This window comes from Leucopleurus acutus (genome assembly GCF_964270905.1).
Source record: "Leucopleurus acutus genome assembly, chromosome: 1".
NCBI classification, from domain to species: domain Eukaryota; kingdom Metazoa; phylum Chordata; class Mammalia; order Artiodactyla; family Delphinidae; genus Leucopleurus; species Leucopleurus acutus.
Genome location: NC_139142.1, coordinates 75253131 through 75276400, shown reverse-complemented (window position 1 = coordinate 75276400; position 23270 = coordinate 75253131). Strand labels below are relative to the sequence as shown.

Genomic DNA, 23270 nt, shown 5'->3' with positions numbered 1-23270 from the left:
GTGGGTGGGTGGGTGTTGGTGGTATTTAAAAAACAAACACAGAATTAATAAAATATCTGATGAGTGTGAAAATTTTAGAATAAAAAATTGATGAGATTATGACAGATCTGCAGGAAAAAATTAGGGCTAGAGACATTTAAAAGAGGAGAGAAACTGAAGTAATCATTAATGCCATGAAAAATGAAAAACTGCAGAGAAAAGGAAAGGTAATTAATTGTATTCTACTGCTTCGCCCAGCAGTGAAAATAGTTGCATGAGCGTAACAATGTAAACTGACTGAGTTTACTAAAACTTTTGCGGGAAAAAAACTTATCAAGAGGGATGGATATGTGATAAAGCAAGTATGATAAAATATTAATTGTGTAAACTAGGTGGGGGTACATGGGTTCTTACTGGAAATTTCTTTTACCTTTCTGTATGTTGAAATTTTTCATAACTGTGTCAAGAAGAAAATTACAGGAAGTGTCAGGGAAGCTGGAATGAATATGATAGTATAAGACAGTTAAATTTCAATCCTAATCTATCAAAACAAAAGTTAATATCTACAACTGATAAATCAAGAAATAGCAGTATATAGATATTACTTCAAAATATGAAAGAAAGTGAAGAACTGGGAAGTGGGTGCTTCTGGGGCAGGTGACTGTTTTTTGTTAAGGCTGTTAGAACTATTTGGTTTTTTAAAACCTATGTATGGGGCTTCCCTGGTGGCGCAGTGGTTGAGAGTCCACCTGCCGATGCAGGGGACATGGGTTCGTGCCCCGGTCTGGAAAAATCCCACATGCCGTGGAGTGGCTGGGCCCGTAAGCCATGGCCGCTGGGCCTGTGCGTCCGGAGCCTGTGCTCTGCAATGGGAGAGGCCACAGCAGTGAGAGGCCCGTGTACCCGCCCCCCACCCACCCCCCAAAAAAAGAAAACCTATGTATGTATTACTTGATTAAAACTGATTTTTTAAAGTGCAAGGTAAATAATGTAAGTGCTAAGGAATCGGCAAAAATTGTGAAGGTGGTATTGGAATGATAAAAAGTTGGGGAAATAGTGCAGCAGAGGAACAACTATCTTCCTTTGAACCAAAGGGGTACTGTATTAAAACACGAAACATTTTTGAAGTCTCTAGTTATAGCTAAGACACTGATCTAATTCATCACCCAAACTGAGACAATTTTGAGAATAAAAAAGTATGCCATTAATTACATATGTACAACAGGTGAACAGTTTCAGGAAAGGCAGGACTTATGATCACCCTGAGTATAGTCTCTATAAAAATCTCTTCAACCAAGAAAGGAATGCATGAGAGTTCAGAAATCAAGTTACCATCATTCACTGAGTGCCTACTACACGCCAGGCACTGCACTTGGTAACAGTGATAAAAAATAAATAAAAATTTGAGTAAGCAAGAATAAATGAATCCTAACCTGCCCAAGCATTTACTTCCATCTAGCCTTCCTCTTCACTCAAGAAACCAAGAAACTTCACTCAAGAAACCTTTCTCTAGCTCACGCCAGAAATAAATGAGCCATAATGAACTGAGATGGGTAGAAGCAAGCCGTTACCTGTTGAAAGTAGTATGGAAATTGCCCATATTTTAAAGAACCTTCCTAAGCCACAAAAGATTACTGCCTAGTCTTAGAGAGCAATCCAGAACAAGAAACTTGTCCACAACAAAAATCAGCAAAGAGCCAGAAATCGCCACTCAAGAGAAACACTGACACTATAGGTTATTAGTTTTCTCCACAGGCACAAACTTCCTTTTTGAGGCCGGAGCCATTCACTCCTCAGTCCTGACCAGTAGTGCAGCACCATATGAATGAATGCAATGGATCAGCATTCCTTTTGAAAACAGCTGCTATTCTGATTTTTTAGGAACTCTTTTGGGTTAAAAGGCAGATGACTGAAGTCAAGGTTCACACACACAGCAGGATGTCCTAATAGGTAGGTCTCAAATGAGTTATAGGTGTGCATGGATACAGTATTCCCTCAGCTCTCAAAGCAGCTGGGACCCCAGGATGGTGGGTAACCTACCCCCCTTGTACCCTATGCAGGAGTAATTCTATCACTTGGTTAAAAACAATCACAATCATGAAAAGGCTGGGAAGCCCTGAATATGGACCCTGTAAGTATAAGAAGACAGAGGAGAAGCCCCCAGCTGACGCTCATGATCCAATACCATCACCTGGGGTTCTCTAAAGCAGAACAGACAGGTGCTGCAAACCCTTTCCGCTCGGAGCAGTTCTCATTTAAAAAAATGACAGGCAGGCTTCCCTGGTGGCGCAGTGGTTAAGAATCCTCCTGCCAATGCAGTGGACAAGGGTTCAAGCCCTGGTCCGGGCAGATCCCACATGCCGCGGAGCAACTAAGCCCGTGCGCTCCAACTACTGAGCCTGCGCTCTAGAGCCCGAGCCACAACTACTGAAGCCTGCACGCCTAAAGCCCATGCTCCGCAACAAGAGAAGCTACTGCGATGAGAAGCCCGCGCACCACAATGAAGAGTAGCCCTCGCTCGCCGCAACTAGAGAAAGCACGCAGGCAGCAAGGAAGACCCATCGCAGCCAAAAATAAATTTAATTAATTAATTAATTTTAAAAAAATGAGAGGCAGGACTAGACTAGACTCAAACATCCAGAAAGAGTCATAAATAATAAGTTTTAGTCACTACGGAGGTCTCCTGTTTCATTTCTGGCTGAGCCCATTTTCTTATCCTTAAAATGACACTATTTACTCAGGTATAACGTTTAATGCTTTAGAAATTTCTACTCAAACAGAAATGTGTGATACTGCAACTGTTTGGGGGATGTAAGTCATGAAAATTGTGATTAAGAGATACCTCTTAGTTACAATAGCCTCACAAAATGTACCTTAGCCAAACTCAACTTGCATAGATGAGATTAGGAAACACATTAGCTCCTACTCTTTTTTAAAAAAAGAAAAAGAAAAAAAAAAGATTGGTAGCCTTTTGGTGCTCTATAACTCTAGGTAGTTGAAGAGCGTTGGAGCTACCACAAGCACCCACACAGTTCTGAGAGATTAATGCTTAAGGGTATCTAAAACTTAAAAGTGGGTGTGGGGACTCTGCTGGTGGTGCAGTGGTTAACAACCCGCCTGCCAATGCAGGGGACACGGGTTCGAGCCCTGATCCGGGAAGATCCCACAAGCCGCGGAGCAACTAAGCCTGTGCGCCACAACTACTGAAGCCTGCACGCCTAGAGCCTGCGCTCTGCAACAAGAGAAGCCACTGCAATGAGAAGCCCTTGCACCGCAACCAAGAGTAGCCCCCCCTTCCCGCAACTAGAGAACGCCTGCATGCAGCAACAAAAACCCAAAGCAGTCAAATAAATAAATAATAATTAAAAGTGGGTGTGGAGCCCAAACTAATCTTTTAGTTAATTTTTGTCGTAACAGATTTCTTTGCAGATGGGAGCTGACAACACAAGGCTTGGAATTTATATAGTTAATTTCTAGTTATTCTCATTTCAATGCCAGTTTTCTTATTCAAAAAAAGAAAAATAGTGTAGAAAAACAAACATAGCTTGCACCTGTACATTTCACTATTTTCCTGCTGCAGCTAAGAGGATAAGCAACCAGAACTTATCCCAGAAAACTATGATCTTTGGTTAAGCAGATCAGAATCAAAGTACTGCAACCTGGAACGACAATGCATAAAGAAATTCTACAGGTGGGTTCTAGGCATAGTTGTTAAAATTTAGTTATAAAAAAGCAGAAAGTCTTTTTAAATAAGATTTTTCATAATGATACACCACAAATTTTGCTAATGAGTATATTTTTGTATTGATTTGGCTTGTAACTTTGTAACACCAAGATCTTATTAAAGTCTAACATGCTCCTTTCAAATGACAGGAGGGCCAAGATAAATTTTAATGATTTTTGAGAAGCAAACAAAAAAATGGGGGCCAATAACTTTCATGGATTTAAAAACTGTCATTTGACATTAAGTTTGCCAATCTGTCTCCAGGCCTCAAGCTTTTCCTAGTTTCACGCTTTGCATTCACTTATCATGTAGAGGAGCTTTGAGCTCTAAATTAATCTTAGTTTCCATACATGGTCTAGAGAGGATAATTTGATAAACTCTGAATCACTGGGACTAGAAGCAACCACCACAGCAAAGGTGTGTAATTTTGGGGTCTATGGATGGAAGAGAGGACTTTTGATTATTACTTGTACAATAGTACTTTAGGAAATATGTGGGCATTTAGAAAGAGTTTTTCTAATACGAATCACATTCAAACTTTAAAATGTGACAGTGAGAGAAACTGTAAAAACATCTGGTAGAAATTAACCAATAAAAAATTTTAAAATAAAATTTATGTTTGGCTTTAGCCTAGCATAGAGTCCTTATTTTTGCTTCTCATAAAATGCAAAGAACCCATTTTATTTTCAATTATCTAATGCATTTATGCTCAAAAGATGAAACATGCACGGGTACCTTTAATATGAATGGTAGGGAAATGACCAATTTTAATAGCTTAGTTTTTAGAAGATCAGTTTGAAAGGTAATTTACAATGCTGAAATCAGAACTGATCATTTTTGTCAGGACGCTTTTCAGATTTGAAAGTCTTCATTAGTTTTATCTTCCCTGAATGACAGAGTTCAGAAGCCAGACTTAACCTAGTTAGCTCAGAATGCACCACAGGATGCAATCAAATGTTTGAACTGATAACTTACCAGCATAAAAATAAAATCGTTAACTGGGGACTTTTTCAAGCAGCAAAAATGCCCAATCCCTAAAAGACTGGGTACTGCAACAGCTCTTTTTCTGAACACGTGCCCCGGATACTCAACCAAGGATGAAAACTAATGAGGTTTTAGGCAACACATCGTTTTTTGCATTAACTAAAGCCTGCAGGTTTTCAGCGTTAGGTTTCTGTGTTGCCCGCAGCAGGGCCTAGAACATGAGGCGGTTGCGCGTGAGCAGTATTTCTTTTTTTAACTCCAGCAACAGCCCCGCAAACGATAAACGCCAAGAGCCCGGTTCACATTCTCTTGGACCCTCCATCCATCCTTGACGAAATGGTTGTAATTCTGGCGGGACCTGGGGCGCAACACTGTGGTTCTGGGAGGACAGAGCGAGTGCGTGGGTGTGTGCGAACACTGCAGGAGGGGGCAGCAAGACTTGATCACGGAGTGGGAGGGAAGGATGATGATGCCTCTCCTAGGGCGGGAAGAAACTACGAGAGGTGGTTGTTATGCATGACGGGGGCTGGCACGCAGGGAAGATGGTGGTGGCCGCAGGGCAGGGTGATTGCCGGGGGGATTCCCTGTTACTGGGCGGCGCTCAGAGCCTCCTGCGGTGAATGATCCTGGAGCAACTAAAGCGGCGCGACACTGAACCCGGGAATTCCCGACGGAAAGGGGAAAAAAGGCGCCGAGAAACGGGGTTATTATGGGATGGCAAAGGGGGCTCCCTAGGGAAAATTACGGGATCTATCTCACCCTCCAATTGCTGTACAGTCTCTTCACTCGCCGGTAATAAGCGTCTTTGTCCAGAGTTACAGCCATAGCCACAGACGCCGCTCCTCCTCGGGTTCCGAGAATCACGCGAGGTCCCGGCTCAGCCACCCTCTCTCGGCCCTGGAATCCCGCACTCTCCCAGTGACCCGGAAGTATCGACCTCAAAGATGCCCTTTCCGCTTCCGGGTCCCAGCAGCGCTTGGGATTCTTTTATTTTTTTTTTCTTAAATCCTTCCTACGGAGGTTAGGGGGAGGAGAGGATGGAAAAGAGTCTGGAAAGCAACAAAATATGTAACGCAAAAAGAGTTCAGATTTTCGCGGGGTTTTGTCAATTTAGCAACAGCCGCACGAGAGACGACGTCATCACGTGACCCCCTGCACCCGCCCTTACTCTCTGCCAGGCCGCGGTTTCCAGGCGCTCGGACTCCTTGCCGAGGCGGCGGCGGCAGCGGCGGCTGCCGCTGGGCACTGAGAAGTAGGCGGGAGTCCTGACGTGCCGGCCCCGCCCCACACAAGCTACCGCGCGCGGGTGCAGTGGCCCCACCCAAAGGAAGGGGAAGCGGAAAGAGCAGGGTCTGGCGTGGGGTAGGAGTGGAAAGACTGCGGCGTAACTCGGTCCGTTCCTGTCCTAGAAAAGGTGCGGAAGTAAAAGCCTCTGCTGCTTCAGGGCTGGAAGGATCCTCGGTGCCAGGACGCTGGGTCGGGGGCTCCGGGCGGACAGAGAGCTCAAACCTGGGAGACGAGCCCACCCTGCCCGTAAGACTAAACTAGGGCCGGCGATACGGCGGAAGGGCTTCGCCATAGAAAGGGAAATTAAATGCCCAGGCTTCATTTGAGCGCTAGGGTGATAGGGGAAGGGTCAAAGGAAACAAATGGCTTGAGGGAATTTATAGAATGCACCCCCCGCCAAGTCGTGACCGCGTCCTTCCAGTTAGCCAGTCCCCTTGCCGCAGTTCATGAAGTGACACCATTCTTAGGCTTCCCCAAAGCACCGTTATTTAATTCGAGACAAAATGTACGTGGGTCTTGACGAAATTCTTCCTTTTCATCTCTTCTAAGAACTTGGAGTTTGAATTTGGAACATTTTGCCTGCCATTTAGCTTAGATCGTTTCCTTGCCTTTGGTAAGGTGGAGAGCCTAAGCTTATATAAACCCTTTAATGGAGTACGGATGACTTGTCTGCCCTATCCAAGGTAACTCGGCATGAACAGTAATGAACTTTAGGAAAATGATGTTGAAATTACCCATCGTGAACATCAACTCTTAAAATTAATATATTGGGTTTGAGCAAATATAGAACAAGGGAAGAGTGGGAAAGGATTAACTTAAATTTATTAATGCCAAGGGGAAGGAAGGTAACAGTTCCTGACCCTCCAGCTGTATCCACAGTTCGGTCAGGAACAGGCTCTGCCGGAGGCTAGTGCCAGCGCTACATAGTCTGTGGTTAATGGAGGTGTCTAGGGAGGGGTGAGCACATCAGCTGCTCTAGTCTCCTTTCCTTCCCCAGAAACGAGGAAGTAGTCATGTATTGTTTTAGGAGTTCCCCTGCCCAGCCAATCCTCTCAAATTTGGAAGCCATCAGGTACAAGTTTTCTTTTTCCTTTTCACCTCCTGGAGTCCTGGGTTTCCCCACATCTCCCCTGCCCCTCCCACTTTTCCACAGTCCAAGGGCCAGAGTAAATGAAAATACAGCAGCCACCCAAGCGATGGGGACCATGATGGGGCTTCAGTCATCACCATCTTCGCTGGAGTCTGAGTTGGCTGGCATCATAGGATCATCAATGAGTGAGAAGTCCCTTTCTGAGCTATCATAGCCCTGAGATAAATCATCATCATCTTCATCCTCATCGTCCTCATCCTCCTCAGGTTGCAGTGGTGGCAACCTCAAGGCAGTACCAGAGGTGGTAGTGGCTGGTGAAGAAGGGTAGCCAGTGGCTCTCAGGCCTGGATGGTGATGGTGGTGATGGTGGGGGTGGGGGTGGTGGTGGTGGTGATGAAGCATGGTGCTGGAGTCTACATGAGGGGATGATGCTGCACCACCCATCACAAACGGCATAAAAGGCAAAGACGCAGAAGTGGCACTGCTGTGACCCAGAGATGACACAGACTGCAGGCCACTACTGCTGTGTTGGAAGGTATTATGCAGAGACAGGGACCCAGTGCCTCCACCCTGCATCAGGGCCATCATCTTAGAAAGGTCTGGTCGCATCCTACGGGCCCGCTTCTTGCTGCTGTCCGGTGCAATAGGCCCTGGCAAAACCCGGTTGAACACTGTTTCAGCATGATGACCCTGGGAGGAAGCAACAGAAGATAGTAAAAAGAAAGGAAGGAAAAAAACCAAAAGTCAACAGAGTCCTAGCATACAAATGCTTTTTCACTGAATCTATCTTTAGCAGGGGCAAAACTAGTCAGATGAGGCTTGATGGTAATGGGGAAGAGGAAAAGCAGGATGTAGCTGGTTGAAGCAATATAATGCTGAAGCCAAGAGCAAGGATTTGACACTGACACTCATGTAAACCAGAGCTTTGATTTTTTTCCATGACTACACTGTACCTTTACTCGGGCCAACCGTTTCAAAATTATTCACCTTTGTAAATGAGCGGCCTGAGTACGACAGTGAATGAATCAGTACTTGCACAGTATGCTTTACTGATGGCAGGCTGTTCACATGATCTTACCATGTGAAGTACAGCATGACAGTATTGACATTTACAATACTATCCTTTATTATTGCGTCAGAGTGGGGTAAACTCAAGATAGTCCAGATTACGATTCTGGATGTCTGGAACACCAAAAAGATTATGGGGTAGCTCCTTACCAAATTTACTAAAATACGTTTTTTTCCACATTGATACAAAAACTTACATATCTGCTGAATTTTAAATTGCTTCATCTAGATGGTCTCACTATAAATTTTGTTTAAGTTCTCTGAAGCTGGAACTTATTACTTTGCTAGACCTAAGTACAGTACTGGGTAAACTGGCAACAAACTCAGACAATTAGTACCCGTGTCTCTGGACTTGCCCAATCTAAGCCTGACCTTTCTGACCTGGAGAAAACAAACATCTCAAAACTCTATTTGTTTAGGCTTTAAAATGTCACTATAACAGCACCAAATCACTGTAGGGTCCGGTAATGATATAGTGCTAGATACGCCATCAATTCTGCAGTAAGAATTCTGTACTAATCACATTATAATTTTCTGTGATTTCCTATGATCTTTTTTCTTAGAGTTATCAACTGACTGTAAAGAAGTGCAAAAGTACTTGAGGTAAAAATAGGTAATCCTGGAGGAAAAGCCTTCCTTACAGGCTGCTCTATAATGTTAAATTCAAGACAGAGAAGGTATCCTCGCCATCAGCCTCCCATATCAGCCATTCTGTGTATTACTCCCTTGGTTCCACGGAGGCTAAGAGGGTAAATTAAAATACTCTTCCATGGTAACGATATTTATATGAAACCACTTTCACCAATATAAAAATAATAAATAAGCCTTATAAATTCACCTCACAAATAAATATATATTATGTGCAAAATAATGTTCTCAGAATTTGTTGAATGCAAAAGACATATTTTTCATTTGGAAATTAATTTTGTTAAAAGATAAACCATGTGGTTTTATGTATATATCACATACATATAAAGATATATATAAAAGATCAAATGGGAATGATTAGATAAAGTGAGTAGACAAAGTGCTAATCCATTTTAAATGCTTACCAAACCAAACCATGATTTATATATGTTTATATTTAAACAATACGACTATTGTCCAAAGTAAGGCAAACAGAGCCAAGAGAAACTTTTGCAGTTATATTTTGATGGAAAGGATTATGGGTTCTTAATCCACCAAATCTATAACCATGATAAAAGTATAAGTACATCTGAAAATAATGGAATTAACTCATGACCAAAATTGTTATTATAAACTATAAAACATGATTTCCTGTCTTTTTCCATTAGTGGCATATTATTAGTGGTTCTCAACCTCTTCTATGTTGGGAAACCCCATGACTGTTTTCTTTAGTAGGTCCCAAATCACTGCTTTTTTTTTCTGGCTGCATTGCATGGCTTGCAGGTTCCCCAACCAGGGATTGAACCCGGGCCCTCAGCAGTGAAAGCGCAGAGTCCTAACCGCTGGACCGCCAGGGAATTCCCCAAATCACTTCTAAAATATATAGAATCATAAAACTTTTAAGAGATTATCTGCTTCAAAACCCTCAACTTTTCAGGATATGCAAATTGAAAAAGTTAAAGGATCTGCCTAAAATCCCCTAGTCAGTAGAACAGCAGGATAAGGCCTTGAATTTTCTAACACGTTAATAATTCTTTTTTTTTTTGGCGGTACGCAGGCCTCTCACTGTTGTGGCCTCTCCCTTTGTGGAGCACAGGCTCTGGACGCGCAGGCTCAGCGGCCATGGCTCACGGGCCCAGCCGCTCCGCGGCATGTGGGATCTTCCCGGACCGGGGCACGAACCCGTGTCCCCTGCATCGGCAGGTGGACTCTCAACCACTGCACCACCAGGGAAGCCCACTAATTCTTACATTTTAACATGCCTAAAGTGCTAAAGTTAGCTTTTAGAATTTTATGCTGTTCTAGAGATGACGATGCCACAGGACTGTAAAAATACCAGTAAAAATACTATGGTTTCTTTCTTTGTGAACTGAAGATAAATTTTCTCAAACACGCTGGAAGAAAGATAAATAACATTAAATAATTTCTCTAGTCGTATCTAGTGTGGGAACAGAGTGGTAATACCTCAAGTCTCACTCACCCTTTTTCCATTCCTAGAGTTAGCTGTCTGTACTGGTTCCATTCCCAAACAGTTCAATTCTGCCTTATTATTTTTTTTACATCTCTGCCACTTCTGTTTTCTGCGATCCTCCATATACTGCAATAGAAAAGCTGCAGTTATCCTAAAGGAATAAAAAAATCTTCTCTGGAGTAATCATTAAGGTACTAGTGTCTACTTTGACCATAAATGCTTATTGTGTGGATAAATTAAAGATTAGTCCTACTGGAAAACTGCCATGAAGCAGACTTCTCCAAAAAAATTAGGTCATTATGTAATAGTTCAATGGTAAATATTTGCCTAGCATTTAGTTTAACAAGTACTGTAACATTATTTGGATCCTCACAACAACTCTGTGAAGTAGGAAGACTAAGTATAATTACTCTTATTTTGCCGATGGAGAAACAATGACATAATATATGGCATGCTTCCTCCCTCTCACACAGCTTAAATACCAAGGGAATGACTTTAAATCTTGCTGCATGGAACTGCCACTCACCGCTAGAAATCGGGGATCGACAGCGAACTCTGGATGACCCTGTAACCACATCTCCAGTTCAGCCCGGCGAGGGGCATCCTCACCCACCAGCAAAGTCCCATCCACCTTATTGATGACAGGGATCCGGGTCTCCAGGTCCACATCAAGGTGATTAGGCTCTTCCATGCACTCCACCTCCAGCTGCAAACCCAGAATCCACCCCCATGAGCACATACTCTTCTTTTGGGTAGGGAGGGAGGGGGAGCAGAGCCAATGGTAGCCATAAAATAGTATCTTCTACTCCCTCAATCCCAACTGCCTTCATCAATTACTGGGAACAAAAATATTTTATCTAATCATCATATTAAAGACTTTCTCTACCACTTACCTCAACTAGCTTCTTTCTGTTCCCTTTCTTCTTATGAAAAAGAGGATGTCCATCTCCCATTACTCCATTAGCCATCAACTTGTGCTTCTGGAATGTTAACTTCAATCCTTCTTCCTAGGAAGACAACCCACCCACCCAAGACATCATATGGCATGTTTTTAAAATAAAAATCAAGTTTAGGGGGACTTAGGGTAAGGGTCATCCTCTGGTTCAATGATGGTGAGAAGAAAGGCCATTGACTAATGGGTAGAAATTAGAAATACAAGAAGACACATAATTTTTTCCTTAGATTTCATTTCTTGACCTAGTGCCCCTCAGGTAGATTTAAGAGAAGTAGAATTTATCTCAACAACACCCAATGCAGGGAAAAGATCCCCTACCTGGTGTCTCAGTATTAGCATGGCAACTCATCACAGGGGCAAAATCCTGATATTCCTGTCACATACTAATTTCAAAAAATTTTCTTATTGAGTACTTAATGACCAGCTGCTAGGGTTCATTAGGGAAGAGCATCAGGAAAAATAAAATTTTCCATCCATAAAACAATACTGATTTAATTTCAGTAGGAATGACTCCTTTTTATTTTTAACTTAATAAGGCCCATAATACTTGGGCATCACTTTAATAGCTTTTCCACAGTTTGATTTCAATTTTTAAAAACTAGGTTTCTAGGCTCCAGAAATGAGCCACTCAAAAGAACCCTTGTGTCAATTAAATTTCCTTTAAAGATATGGTTTCTTTTAATCTAGTCCTCAGGAGATACAAGTCAAGATAAGATCCCTTCCTTTAGTGCAGTGACTTTTCCTAAATGGATCTTTGTGAGCGCTTTTTTCTTCTCCTCTCATTTTTAAAGTCAGTGGACCAAACGAGCTTAGTATTATGTTCGGACAGCTAGTCAGCAAGAATTACAGACTCCTTCCTCACTTCCCAGTGCCTAAATGCTCAGCTTACATCTTTGATCTGAACTGTAAACTCCTTCTCATCCATGCCTCGGCGAAGTTTGGTGAACTGAGCTGCCGCTGTGGTGACGGCGGACACTTCCTCCTCTGCCATGGAAGCTGCACTGCTACTTCGTGGTGTGGGGACCGGAGAGTCACCATATTCTCCTGGAGTCAATGAGGGACTGTCTAGCAAGTGGTTGCCTGACCCCAAAATTCCTCCTGTTACCATTTCTTGGCTCCGGCGGCTAGAAGGCCACTTCCCTGAGAGTACGGCCTGGCAGACGAGGTCAATACGGTTTATCAGGACACGATCCTGAGTGGGGAAAAAGAAATCAGTTAGGGCCTGAGTACTAGCTATGCGATCCTGTGACAAAAAATAGTTCCATCATTATCACGTTAATTAAAAATCATAAGTCAGACAGGAGGGAGGGAGGAGTATCAGATCCCAAAGTCAACTGGGAAGAGTTTCACGAAAAAGACATGTAGCACTAAACACAATCAAAGAAACCCAGAACCATCTATTATTCCTTGTTCTCTGTATATGTCACACTGTATTTTTAGACTCGACATGTCCAGGAATGAGGCTGTTACCTTGGGCCACTCAGAAGCTCTTTGTCTTTCTTGTAGCAGCAGCAGCTCAGGGGTCATTTGTTCTCCATCTTCATTTGCGAATCCATCTTGGGACATAGGGAGGGACAGGAGACTTTCTTCATCATAGAGCTTTGAGCGGGACCGGTCAGCAGCTAGAGAGCATACAGAATGTGTGAGCAAAGGTGGAAGAATAAAGTTATATAGGAATGGTATTACATGGGCTTTAAATAAAGGCCCTAAGAATAACAGATCTCCTTCGATATTCTATCAAATCAAAATCTGAATCTCAGAGGATGCATTTAGAAAAGAAGGGGAAGAGCAGGGGGGGAATGGGGAAGAGGGCCAACAGCCTGTCACATGCACTCACTTAGCTTCTCTTCCTTCTCGTCCTCACTCTCATCAGTGCTGGAGCTGGAGCTGGATGAGGATGAGGAAGAAGAGGATGATGGTGACAGCTTGCTCAAGTCCAGCTCAGAGTCTGAATCATCCTCATCCTCCAGTTTGACTGGTGGAACACTCCGGGAAACCAGAGGGGTAGTATCAGAGGGGGCTACTCGCATCTCATAGTCTTGTGGGGTTGGTCGGCTCCTGGCCACCACCTCATGCTCTAGCTTTAAAGTCAGACTCTCCAGACTGGGGACCTGGGCAGCTGTCTCCTCAGGTGGCTTTTCAACAGGAGCATCTGGGCGCAGGGGCAGTGGTGAGGCAGTGTGCGAGGTATACTGCTGGTGTAGCAGTGGAGTAGAGCAGCGTGATAGGGATGGAGCTGGTGCTCCTGCCTGATGGTTCTGCATATAATTCATACGGGCAGCCAGAAAAGAGAAGTCTGGGTCCTGCATGATGTTGCAGTCTGTTTGGCTCACCCCATGGCGGGCTGCCCCTCGTAGAAGCTCCCCATCATGCCGAACGGGCTCCCACCATTTAGGCAATTCAGGACCTGGAGGCTGACATAATGCCAACCGATCTTCCAAAAGAGGGTGGCATAAAACTTGTTCCCGTAAGCGCCGAAGCAATTCAATACGGTAGAGAGTCCGTGAGGCCCTTTCCTCAGTGATGGGCTCAATGAACAGATTAGGGTCTGGGGGTTCTGCAAGAGATAAGGGTGGAAGAAGAAATGAACCAAGAGTTGGTTCTGTCACAGTCCATCCCCACTCACCCAAGACGCTTCAGTCTTGCTTACCATCTCCAGCTGCTGGGGGAAGGCGGCACACTTGGCGGCACATGGCCACAAAACCATGGAAATACTTGGTAAGGCTTTCATCTGTTTTTTTGTCCAGTCGGGCAAAAGTGCGGAATCGATCCCAATGGAACTGCGTGGTATCGGGGTCATACTCCACACCAAAGGTAGAAACTACTCGATAGAAATCAGTTTGTTCACGCCTTGTCCATCTACAAAGGGAAGAGGAATCAGGCAACAGTGATCAGAACACAGGGAATGGTTACTTCTTAGTATGGCTTAGAATATCTGAATGCACAAAAAATGAAAGTTGGGGGGGGGGGGTGAAAAGCCCCCGAAGACAGCAGAAGAGGTAGGAAGAGGTACTCTGTAACATGTAAGAATTTAAGAATTAGCAAGCCAAGGGGAAAAATGATGCAAACAACTCAATGAGGATGCCTACATATGAGATCTTCCTGGGAGTTATGATTAAGTGTGGTTTTATGTCGTAGAGGTGTAACAAAGACAAAAAAGATGGTCCCTCTTAGGGAATTCCAAATAATCCTTCCTAGGATGCTTTTCAATATAGGGCCCATAGCTGAAGACAAGCTTACAGCTCAGTTCAAATTCCCAGCCATATTTTACCGTTGCTGTTTCTCCCGCCGTGCAATTTCTTTTAGCTTGAAGGCTGCCTCACAGCGCCGCCTTCTCCGATCCCCACGTTCTGCAGCCTCTATCTTCATCTGTTCTCTCTTGTAGCTGCGCTGATAGGCTGTTACTAGGCGCCGAAGCCTAGCTGTCAAAGCAGAGCCTGGAGGCCAGAATAGATGGCCTGGCTGTTGGGTCACCTGGGCTGTGGGCAGCAAAGTAGAATAAACAGGAAGTACAGGAAAGGTAGTAGAGATAACTGGTATTTCAACCCACCCAAAGGCAAAGCTCTCTGGTATCCCAGGAAAGGACAGAATTCAGTCAGTCCCCCAACCCCACCACCCCACACAAAATTATACTAGTTGACTTAGAAGTTTACCTTCATCTCCATCTATAACTGAGATCTCCTCATCCATCATCATCAAGGGATCACCCTAGAGAAGATCCACCCCACAGGATGGAGAGGGGAGGAAAAGGGGGTAAAATTGGCACTCTGAAATCACTTTCTCGTGTGTGTCTTTCTATGGCACCGTGGGATCCAGAAAATTTTCTCATGAAAGGAACTCTCACAGAAAATTGGAAGCAACCAAGTAAAAGAATATGAAAATAAACCCTGAAAAGTCAGTCCTTATCAAAGGCTTGAAGACAGGGGGACTCAGGAATTAAGTAGTCAAATAATATACTTCATTGTCCAGCTTGGGTCCCACCTCCTCCACAAAGCCATACCTGATGTCCCCCAGCTGGTGTTAAAATCCTTTCCATTAATACTTTATAGTCTCAAATGGTCTTTCCATTTTGTATTATAAATTAATCAATGTACTTCATGATTCAGGGAATAGGAGAATACTATTTAGTAATAAAGAAAAGCTGGACTCAAATGAGAATTCCTCACCTCATCATCTTGATCCTTTGGGGGACCCTGGAGTGGTTTATATTCAGGATCTTCACAATCTTTATCAAAGTCAACCCTAAAATCATCCAGAGGCGTGAGAAAATGACAAAGTTCAGTTCTAAATTGTTTGACTTTAAAAGAAACACTTTGACCAGCACATTTCCTTTCTCTTACTAGCTCTTTTTATTGTTTAACCCATTTTCCCCCTCCTTCCCAACTAGAATTTACTTTTATTACTTCATTTGAATGGTCTATGCTTGCTTATTTTTACTATTGATACTTTGCTCTACTGAGTAGAAGGATGATATAATAAATGATTTGCAATAAATAAACAATCCAATTTCCTTTGAGGGTCCTATACTAGGCAAACTGAGGTTGTGATCATCAAAGAGAAATCTCTCAATCACAAAGGACCGGGAGGGTATTCATGAGCGAAGCCAACTATTTCACATGCCCCTCAGGTCTCCACGTGAGAAGTTTTGTTAAACTCATTGGCACCCAAACCAGGGCAACAATGCCCTACCTGGTGGCTCAGTATTAGCATGGCAACTCATCATCGAGGCATGTATCCAGGCAGAGTAACACCTTTATGTGTCAGCCGCCACTGGGAGATAAACCAGGGCTAAAATTTCCTGAGGCTCTATCATATAAGTGGCATGGGATTGCTGCATGACTACTACCTTTCAAGAGAACCAGTTATCCTCTCAGCTACTACGGCTGTACAGAAAAGCATTGCAAAGAAAACTGAATAGAACGTCAAATAAGCCATTTGGGAATAACATTAATTTTCACCCTTAGTTGCATCAGACTGCAATGTATGGTTTTAGGCCAGTTTATGGAGACCTTTCTGCTGGTCTCACTATTTGTTAAGAGTTTATCATTCATGAGTATAACCACCATTAAGAATCCGAATGGGTTCAGTCAAGGCTAGAGTTATGTTATCTCTTAGTACAAGCAACAAATACCCTTCATAGGGTGGACACAGAGCTTTAAGAGAACTAAACACTAATGCTTACCCTTCCACTATGTCAGAAAAATTATCCAACACTCGATGTTCTGCTGCAATGGCTTTGTCGTCTGGTCGGCCAGCCTTTTCCAGGAAGCACAAGGCTGGGTCTGCCCTCATAGTATTATATTTTTCATAGCCTAGAAGAAAAAGAGCCATAATTTGAAGAAAATCAGAGATTCATTTTGCCTTTATGTAAGTAAGCTTCGTATGCTGCTGCAATAACAATGTGGGCTACTTTGGTATCATAATGCAAAATACAGTGAAAATTTTAACTTGGATAGCTGTTGGGTTATAGTACGATATTTAACATTTCTACAGCAATTTAGAGTCACAAGGAGTTTTATCACTAGTTACTGGAAACAGGAATTTAATCGGTGTTTATAGAGAATGGTAATAGATTTACTTAGCCATTTAACGGGTAATATTTTATCATCATTCTTACTATCAATACATAAGTGAGGAAATTTTAGAAGTTTAAATGATTTAGAACTAGGTCACACATTTTCAAATAAAGGATAAGAGATCTGCACCTGCAAACAAACAGGCACTCTGAATGTTTGATGAATGATGAACACACTTCAGGATGTTTGGACTCTTCTAAAGCCTGTGTCTTACAAGTAAATCTAAGACTACAAATGCTCACAGTTTTTCCTATCCAATTAAACATGTCAAAAACATGAATTAAGTGCCACTACTTTTATTTTATAGAAGTAAATGTGAAAGTATATTAAAAAAGAAATGATATTCCAATTCACTAAGTCACTAGGCTGGAAGTTAGCACTTACTGCTTTTAATGCCTGGAATTTGTTATTAGGCAAGACTGAAAAGGGAGTTTTCTCCCTTTTTATACTCTATTTTTGTTTTACTCAAGCATGGTTGTTCACAACTATGTGAGAGTAACCGCTGAATATTAGGCAAATAAGATGTTATACAAGAAGAACACTTTCAGCAAGCCACAGAAAAGTGATACAAATTAAACATGGTTATTATTAACAAGAGTGGACATGCATTATTTCCCCGGATTGTGGAAGCTTAACTTAGATACCACTACATACAGATTGGTAACAGTGATTAGAGAACAAATGGGAGACTCCCTACCTTGGGATTTAACTATCCATCTGGTCTTTCTTAAACATTTATTCATAGGAACTAATGGCTCTGGATATTTAAGGACTAGTTTCCCATTCAAACATAATTATTGGTCATGAGCATTTTGCTAAATATCCCATCTGTGGACATAAATCTACAATGGGAAAAGAACAGACTAAAAGCAGATACCTACCATGCTTAAAGACTCCAATGAGCAGGGACTTATCAGCCTCACTGTCCCACCATGTTGTTGGAACCTCCAGCTGATCCACTACTGGGAACCATATGTCAATCTCACTAAAGGTATAAGAGGCAGAGTCAGCATAGCAATGCAGGAAATTAAAGTAGACAATCCTTGGGAAGATTATTACAGGTATCTTCTTTTATCTATTAATTTAAATGGTCATACATCTGCCTATTTCCTTCCACTGGTATCAAGAACAGCTGTCCCTCAGTATCCACAGGGGATTGGTTCCAGGAGTCCCCCCAGATACCAAAATCCATGGATGTTCAAGCCCCTTATATAAAATGGTGTCGTACAATGAATACAGTTGGCCCTTCATATCCATGGATCCAACTAACCATGGATCAAAAGGATGCAAAACCCATGGATACAAAAGGCCGACTGTACAGGACTGAAGACCTGATATACAGATCTTAATTATCAGGTATCCCCAAAATAGTTTGGAATGAAATAAGTACACCAATCTTTTCTGGAATAAGCCATGGCATAAAGAAAAATACAGCATAACTTTACCTGGCAATAGCACCCCCTAACACCTTCTCTGCCTGGTCTCCAATAACCTCCTGTCTCAGATAGTATAGCATTCGTACCCGCAACAGGACCCTAGAAGGGATAGAGAAAGAACTGGCTCAATAATAGTGTAGAAAGCTTGAGGTGGAAAATGCTTTAGTATGTTAAATTCCATCCTTACTTGTTACACTGATGTTTCAAGTGTTTCTTATAACTCTCATCTTGGAACAGAGTATCAGGGTTATATTTCCGGATCCAATCTGCCTTATGGATATCAAAAGTGCTTTGTGACTTTACTTTTTTCCCCTTGCGTCCACGGGGCACAGGGATAGACAGACCTGGGAAAGGGGATACATCGAAGACTTGGATTGAGAAAAACCCTTGGACCTGAAGAGGATTAGGTAACCTATAAAAAGATGAAAAGCAAAGACTTGATAATCACCTGAATGATTCTGCAATTCTTTTGTCTTGCCATTTTCAGCAGGGCTAATCAAGTCCCAGATGAAGCCTTTGATATTTTCATCCCCACGATAGTGTAAAAGACAGTACACAAGGATGGCCCGGCAAATCGTTTCCACATCTCTTTCAGTCATCCGTCGCTTGAAGCGTCCATGAGACAGAATATCTCGCCACCGTCCCCAACTTAAAAAAAAAGCCGAAAAAAGAAATTATACTGATATTTTCCTGGGGACTCTAATTCAGTGATATTCCCCAGTCCCTCAGAATCGCGTTTCCCAAAAGGTGGGAGACAAAAAGATCTTGGAAAAACATGGTAACAGAATAAAGTTTTTCCCATTATCCCCTCTTTGACCATAGCTTCCAATTTGAAAAGCAAACTAGGTGTCTATCAGGATGGAGATGAACTACCTCTGATGGTAAGGTGGGTTCTTACCCATATACCAGGAGGTGCTTTTCCACCCGAAAGCAGTCAGTGCGCCCATAGGTATGATGACGGTCATGTCGGCGAGAGCGTGGCCGCTCATCATCTTCACTTTCCAAATCAGAGAATTCCACTAGGTCATCATCTTTCAGAGTGCTGAAGTGGCGGGTCTGTTTTCGTACTCTAGGTGTGTCAATCACCAAGTTATTCTATGCAGAGAACAAAAGGAGAAGTAACTCTCTTCACGATATGATCATGGGAAAGGAATTAAAGACAATCAGATTGAAATAGCCTTGGATGTAACATTTGTAGATACTCAAAGAGAGATTCTTTTTTGGACATGCAAAATAATCTACGGGTACTCAGGAAGCGAAATTAAGTGGTAGTTATCTAAGTAGTTTTCTGGGGCCTCCCGTGTAGAAAGTTTTTATCATGGCCCTTGTATATACCATTATAAGCCAAGGTCAGCACTGAAGAATCAGAGCAGCTATAAAGACTCCAGAAAGTAACGTGTTTTCTGCAATACTTCCTCCCTAAAGGAGAAGGAAGCTCACCTTGCTATTGAGTAGATCCATGTCCAGGTCAGCCTTTTTGGCCCACTTTTGCCAAAAGTTGGGGTCATCCAGAGAAATATCAGTCCTATTTTCAGAAGCCACAAAGCTTGCCTAGTGAGGAACAAAGAAACAGTAAAGTTGACCATACCACTTTTTTGAACAATGGGAAACCAGTATATTTAAAAACTACATTGAAAAAATACATTCAATTCTAGAGAGCCCTGTCTCTCTCTCTGCTTCTTCAGCCGCTGGCACCGACAGAACATACCTTGGCAAACGTAGAACCCTTTCCTTCAGATTCAATGGTGATGGTAGTGGTTCGTCTTAACAAGATCTGGTCAATGTCCTCTTCACAAAACTTGGAGCCCTCATCATCTTCCTCCATTATGGCTGCATATGCTCCTTTCCGTAAGAGATCTTCAATCTCCTTCTTGGAGAACTGCTGGATCTACAAAATCCAATAGAAAGGTGAAAAAACTACAAGAGAATATTATCTAACCATATCATGACATTTTATTATATTTTAAGAAACAATAATTGAGAACCCAAATGAGAGGTCAGGATCCTATGCAAAAATAGCTTTTGTCTCCCTCCATCACTATGACCTGTTACAAGTATAGCTAGAGATTAAGAAGACTCACTCCAGTAATGTTGCCATCCCGACCACTCATGGACTGAAGCACAGCTTTATCCAATCCCAACTTGAGGCTAGCCTTATCAAACATCTCTCTCTCATAAGAATTACGAGTGATGAGACGGTACACCTTCACAGCTTTACTCTGCCCAATTCGATGACACCGTGCTTGGGCCTGGTGGAAGGAAGGGCAAAGATAACATAACATTAGAGGGACTTCCCTGGTGGTCCAGTGGTTAAGAATCCCCCTACCAATGCAGGGGACGCGGGTCCGATCCCTGGTTGGGGAACTAAGATCCCACGTGCCACAGGGCAACTAAGCCCGTGCGCTCTGGAGCCCGTGTGCCGCAACTAGAGAGAAGCCCACACGCCTCTACAAAGATCCCGCGTGCTGCAACTAAGACCTGATGCAGCCAAATAAATAAAATTAATTAATTTAAAAAAACAGAAAACATAACATTAGAGGGGGTGGGGGGAGAAGGATTCAAAATACCAATTTCCATCTATAAAGCAGCCATGAAATCAACTCAAAATCAAAAGTCAACTACAAGATGAAATTATTGCCCCATCATCTAGACCAGGGGTCAGCAAATCCTAGTCACCTGTTTCTGTAAATAAAGTTTTTGCTGAAACACAGCTCTACCCATTTATTTACATATTGTCTATAGCTGCTTTTGTGGTACAAGAGCAGAGGTGAGTAGTTACAACAGAGGCTGTCTGATTTACAAAGCCTAAAATATTTACTATCTGGCCCTTTACAGAACAAGTTTGGTAACCTAACTAACAATTCTATACTCTCTAAAAGACAAGACTTTCTAAGAGATCCTGATCCTGTTGCAAAACCTCCCAGGTTAGGTGATTAGTCCCTAAGACAATGATTTCCTTTACCTGCAGGTCATTTTGCGGATTCCAATCTGAATCAAAGATGATGCAAGTATCAGCAGCTGTGAGATTAATTCCAAGTCCACCAGCCCGGGTGCATAGCAAAAAGACAAATCGGTCTGAGTCAGGCTTGCTGAAGCGGTCAATAGCAGCCTGCCGAAGGTTGCCTCTAACTCGCCCATCGATACGCTCATACAAGTACCTGTACGGGAATCACAGGAAAGAAAGTTTAATCAGCTAAGCAGAAAAAGAGAACAAAAAAGCAGACTGGGATTAATATCAGTACCTCTATATCTCTAGTTCACCAAAAACTTTATCAGAAAGTGGAGAGTGAGAGTCTTAAACACTTCTCTTATCCCAGTCCTGGTCAACTTTAATTAAACCCAGGCCCTCCTACTCTTTGCAGCCTTATGAGTATATAGTAAACACAAGGTGAAGAATGACTCTTTTCTTACCTCCTCTGGATTAGATAATCCTCTAGGATATCTAGGCAGCGTACCATCTGGGAGAAGATCAGAACCTTATGGCCACCAGCTTTAAGTTTCGGAAGTAACTTGTCAATAAGAACCAATTTGCCAGCTGAACGAACCATTGCCTGCAAGTGGAAGTCATGAGGTATGATATGGCAAGCTTCTCGAAATTCTGTTAGGATTTTTTCTTCTGCACCTGCCAAAAGAAAAATCAAACCTGATGGTGAGATCCAGAGAAACATACTAAGGCTGCAGTTTATTTAACTGAGACAAGGAAGCAAAGAAAAAATGATAATCTGACTTGATATCAATGTTACACACAGAATTTCAGCACCCCCAAAATCCTAAGTCATCCTCAATTTTATTCATACAAAATATTCCTTGTAAGTCAGGCTTAAGAACTGGGTAAAATATATGTAAGTATGTGGACAAGGACCAGAATGGTATATGCAAACCACTATTACCACCCTGCTGGCATCCAAAACACAAACAGCAAAATGGAGTACCACTGAAGACAGAACAGCATGACTTGAGTTCTTATTCATGAAATTCTAAACAGCAAATCCTTTTTAACTTTGGAGATTATGCAGGATCAAAGGGGTAGAAAGAACTACAGGAAGACTTCCAAATGAGAATTGTTTTAAAAGGAGAAATCTCCTCTATTCCCAAATTAGGATGGATCAGTCAATGCATACATTGTTCCTGAGGAATATCACTTAGAAAGTAAACAAGGTAACACAGAAATGTAGGTATTTTCCAGGAATTCCCTCACCATTGATGAGATATGGGTGGTTGCAACATTTGCGCAACTCCATCATTGTATTGAGTAGATTAGGCATGTTAGTATGGCCTGCCCCTTTGGAAAGAAAGGAGAAATTCTTCTCCAAAATAGCCCGATAGTATTTCTTCTGAATGTTGGTCAGCTCTACTTCAATAATGGTTTCCTGCTTAGGTGCCAGGTTCTTTTCAACATCCTCTTTGAGTCTTCTCAGCATCATTGGCTTGAGAATGGCCTGTAGCTTTTGAACCTGTGCCCAATACAGAGAAAAAAGAAATCACTAACATGAGGACAAACATTCTCACATTAGGTGGAAACATGGAGAAATACAATGAGAGTTTTCCAGTATCTGAGAAAAGTAGATTTTGGACAATGCCACAAATGATGTAGGTACAAGGTTACATACAAGGAGCTCAGAACAGCCCGTGATATCTAAGACAGTAGGTATCTGCCTAGTACAAACTTCACCTTTTTTTGTCCTGGGTTAGTACCGCATTAGACAGACTTCCTACCTGTTCCTCTGTCTTGAGATCCCCAAAGTCCTTGAGGAACTCTGATTCTGACGGAAATTGTGAAGGTTCCAAGAAATGAAGCAGGCTAAACAGCTCCTCCACAGTATTTTGCAAGGGTGTTCCTGTGAGTAGCACTTTGTGCTCCTAGAAATGGAGAACAGAGAAGAATGATAAAACTCAGAAGGACTTCTAGGGTTTTCTATCAAGTATATAACTTTAGCTTTCATTTCTTTAACTGTAAAATTATGGGAATGGACCAGACTACTCTCTTAACTTTTCTTTTACTTGCTCCCTCTTTTGATAAAATATTCAAGAAAACCCTTGATATTATTTAACATATTAATTTATCTTAAATAT

At 42.4% G+C, this 23270-nt stretch overlaps 2 protein-coding genes across 8 annotated transcripts in view; both read right to left on the bottom strand.

Annotated features, from left to right (window-relative positions):
* SUPT16H (SPT16 homolog, facilitates chromatin remodeling subunit) overlaps positions 1 to 5590 on the bottom strand; it is a 31879-nt gene extending 26289 nt beyond the window's left edge. The window contains exon 1 of the mRNA XM_082845886.1: positions 5447 to 5590. Coding sequence (XP_082702012.1) covers positions 5447 to 5512 — 66 coding nt within the window. The 5' untranslated portion in view covers positions 5513 to 5590. The remainder of the gene's footprint in view (positions 1 to 5446) is intronic.
* Positions 5591 to 6785: 1195 nt separating this feature from the next.
* CHD8 (chromodomain helicase DNA binding protein 8) overlaps positions 6786 to 23270 on the bottom strand; it is a 56569-nt gene continuing 40084 nt past the window's right edge. For 4 of the 7 annotated variants that reach the window (XM_082854961.1, XM_082854957.1, XM_082854955.1 and 1 more), the window contains 24 exons: positions 22914 to 23057; positions 22396 to 22651; positions 21609 to 21819; positions 21160 to 21355; positions 20279 to 20446; positions 19906 to 20085; positions 19638 to 19748; positions 19096 to 19292; positions 18646 to 18845; positions 18385 to 18565; positions 18207 to 18296; positions 17643 to 17746; positions 16368 to 16497; positions 15352 to 15427; positions 14839 to 14893; positions 14457 to 14664; positions 13836 to 14044; positions 13023 to 13742; positions 12656 to 12807; positions 12075 to 12377; positions 11124 to 11237; positions 10757 to 10936; positions 10240 to 10356; positions 6786 to 7754 (listed from right to left, as the gene is read on the bottom strand). In XM_082854961.1, coding sequence (XP_082711087.1) covers positions 7191 to 7754; positions 10240 to 10356; positions 10757 to 10936; positions 11124 to 11237; positions 12075 to 12377; positions 12656 to 12807; positions 13023 to 13742; positions 13836 to 14044; positions 14457 to 14664; positions 14839 to 14893; positions 15352 to 15427; positions 16368 to 16497; positions 17643 to 17746; positions 18207 to 18296; positions 18385 to 18565; positions 18646 to 18845; positions 19096 to 19292; positions 19638 to 19748; positions 19906 to 20085; positions 20279 to 20446; positions 21160 to 21355; positions 21609 to 21819; positions 22396 to 22651; positions 22914 to 23057 — 4866 coding nt within the window. In that variant the 3' untranslated portion in view covers positions 6786 to 7190. The remainder of the gene's footprint in view (positions 7755 to 10239; positions 10357 to 10756; positions 10937 to 11123; positions 11238 to 12074; positions 12378 to 12655; positions 12808 to 13022; positions 13743 to 13835; positions 14045 to 14456; positions 14665 to 14838; positions 14894 to 15351; positions 15428 to 16367; positions 16498 to 17642; positions 17747 to 18206; positions 18297 to 18384; positions 18566 to 18645; positions 18846 to 19095; positions 19293 to 19637; positions 19749 to 19905; positions 20086 to 20278; positions 20447 to 21159; positions 21356 to 21608; positions 21820 to 22395; positions 22652 to 22913; positions 23058 to 23270) is intronic. The other 3 variants (XM_082854960.1, XM_082854958.1, XM_082854959.1) reach the window with 3 other exon arrangements.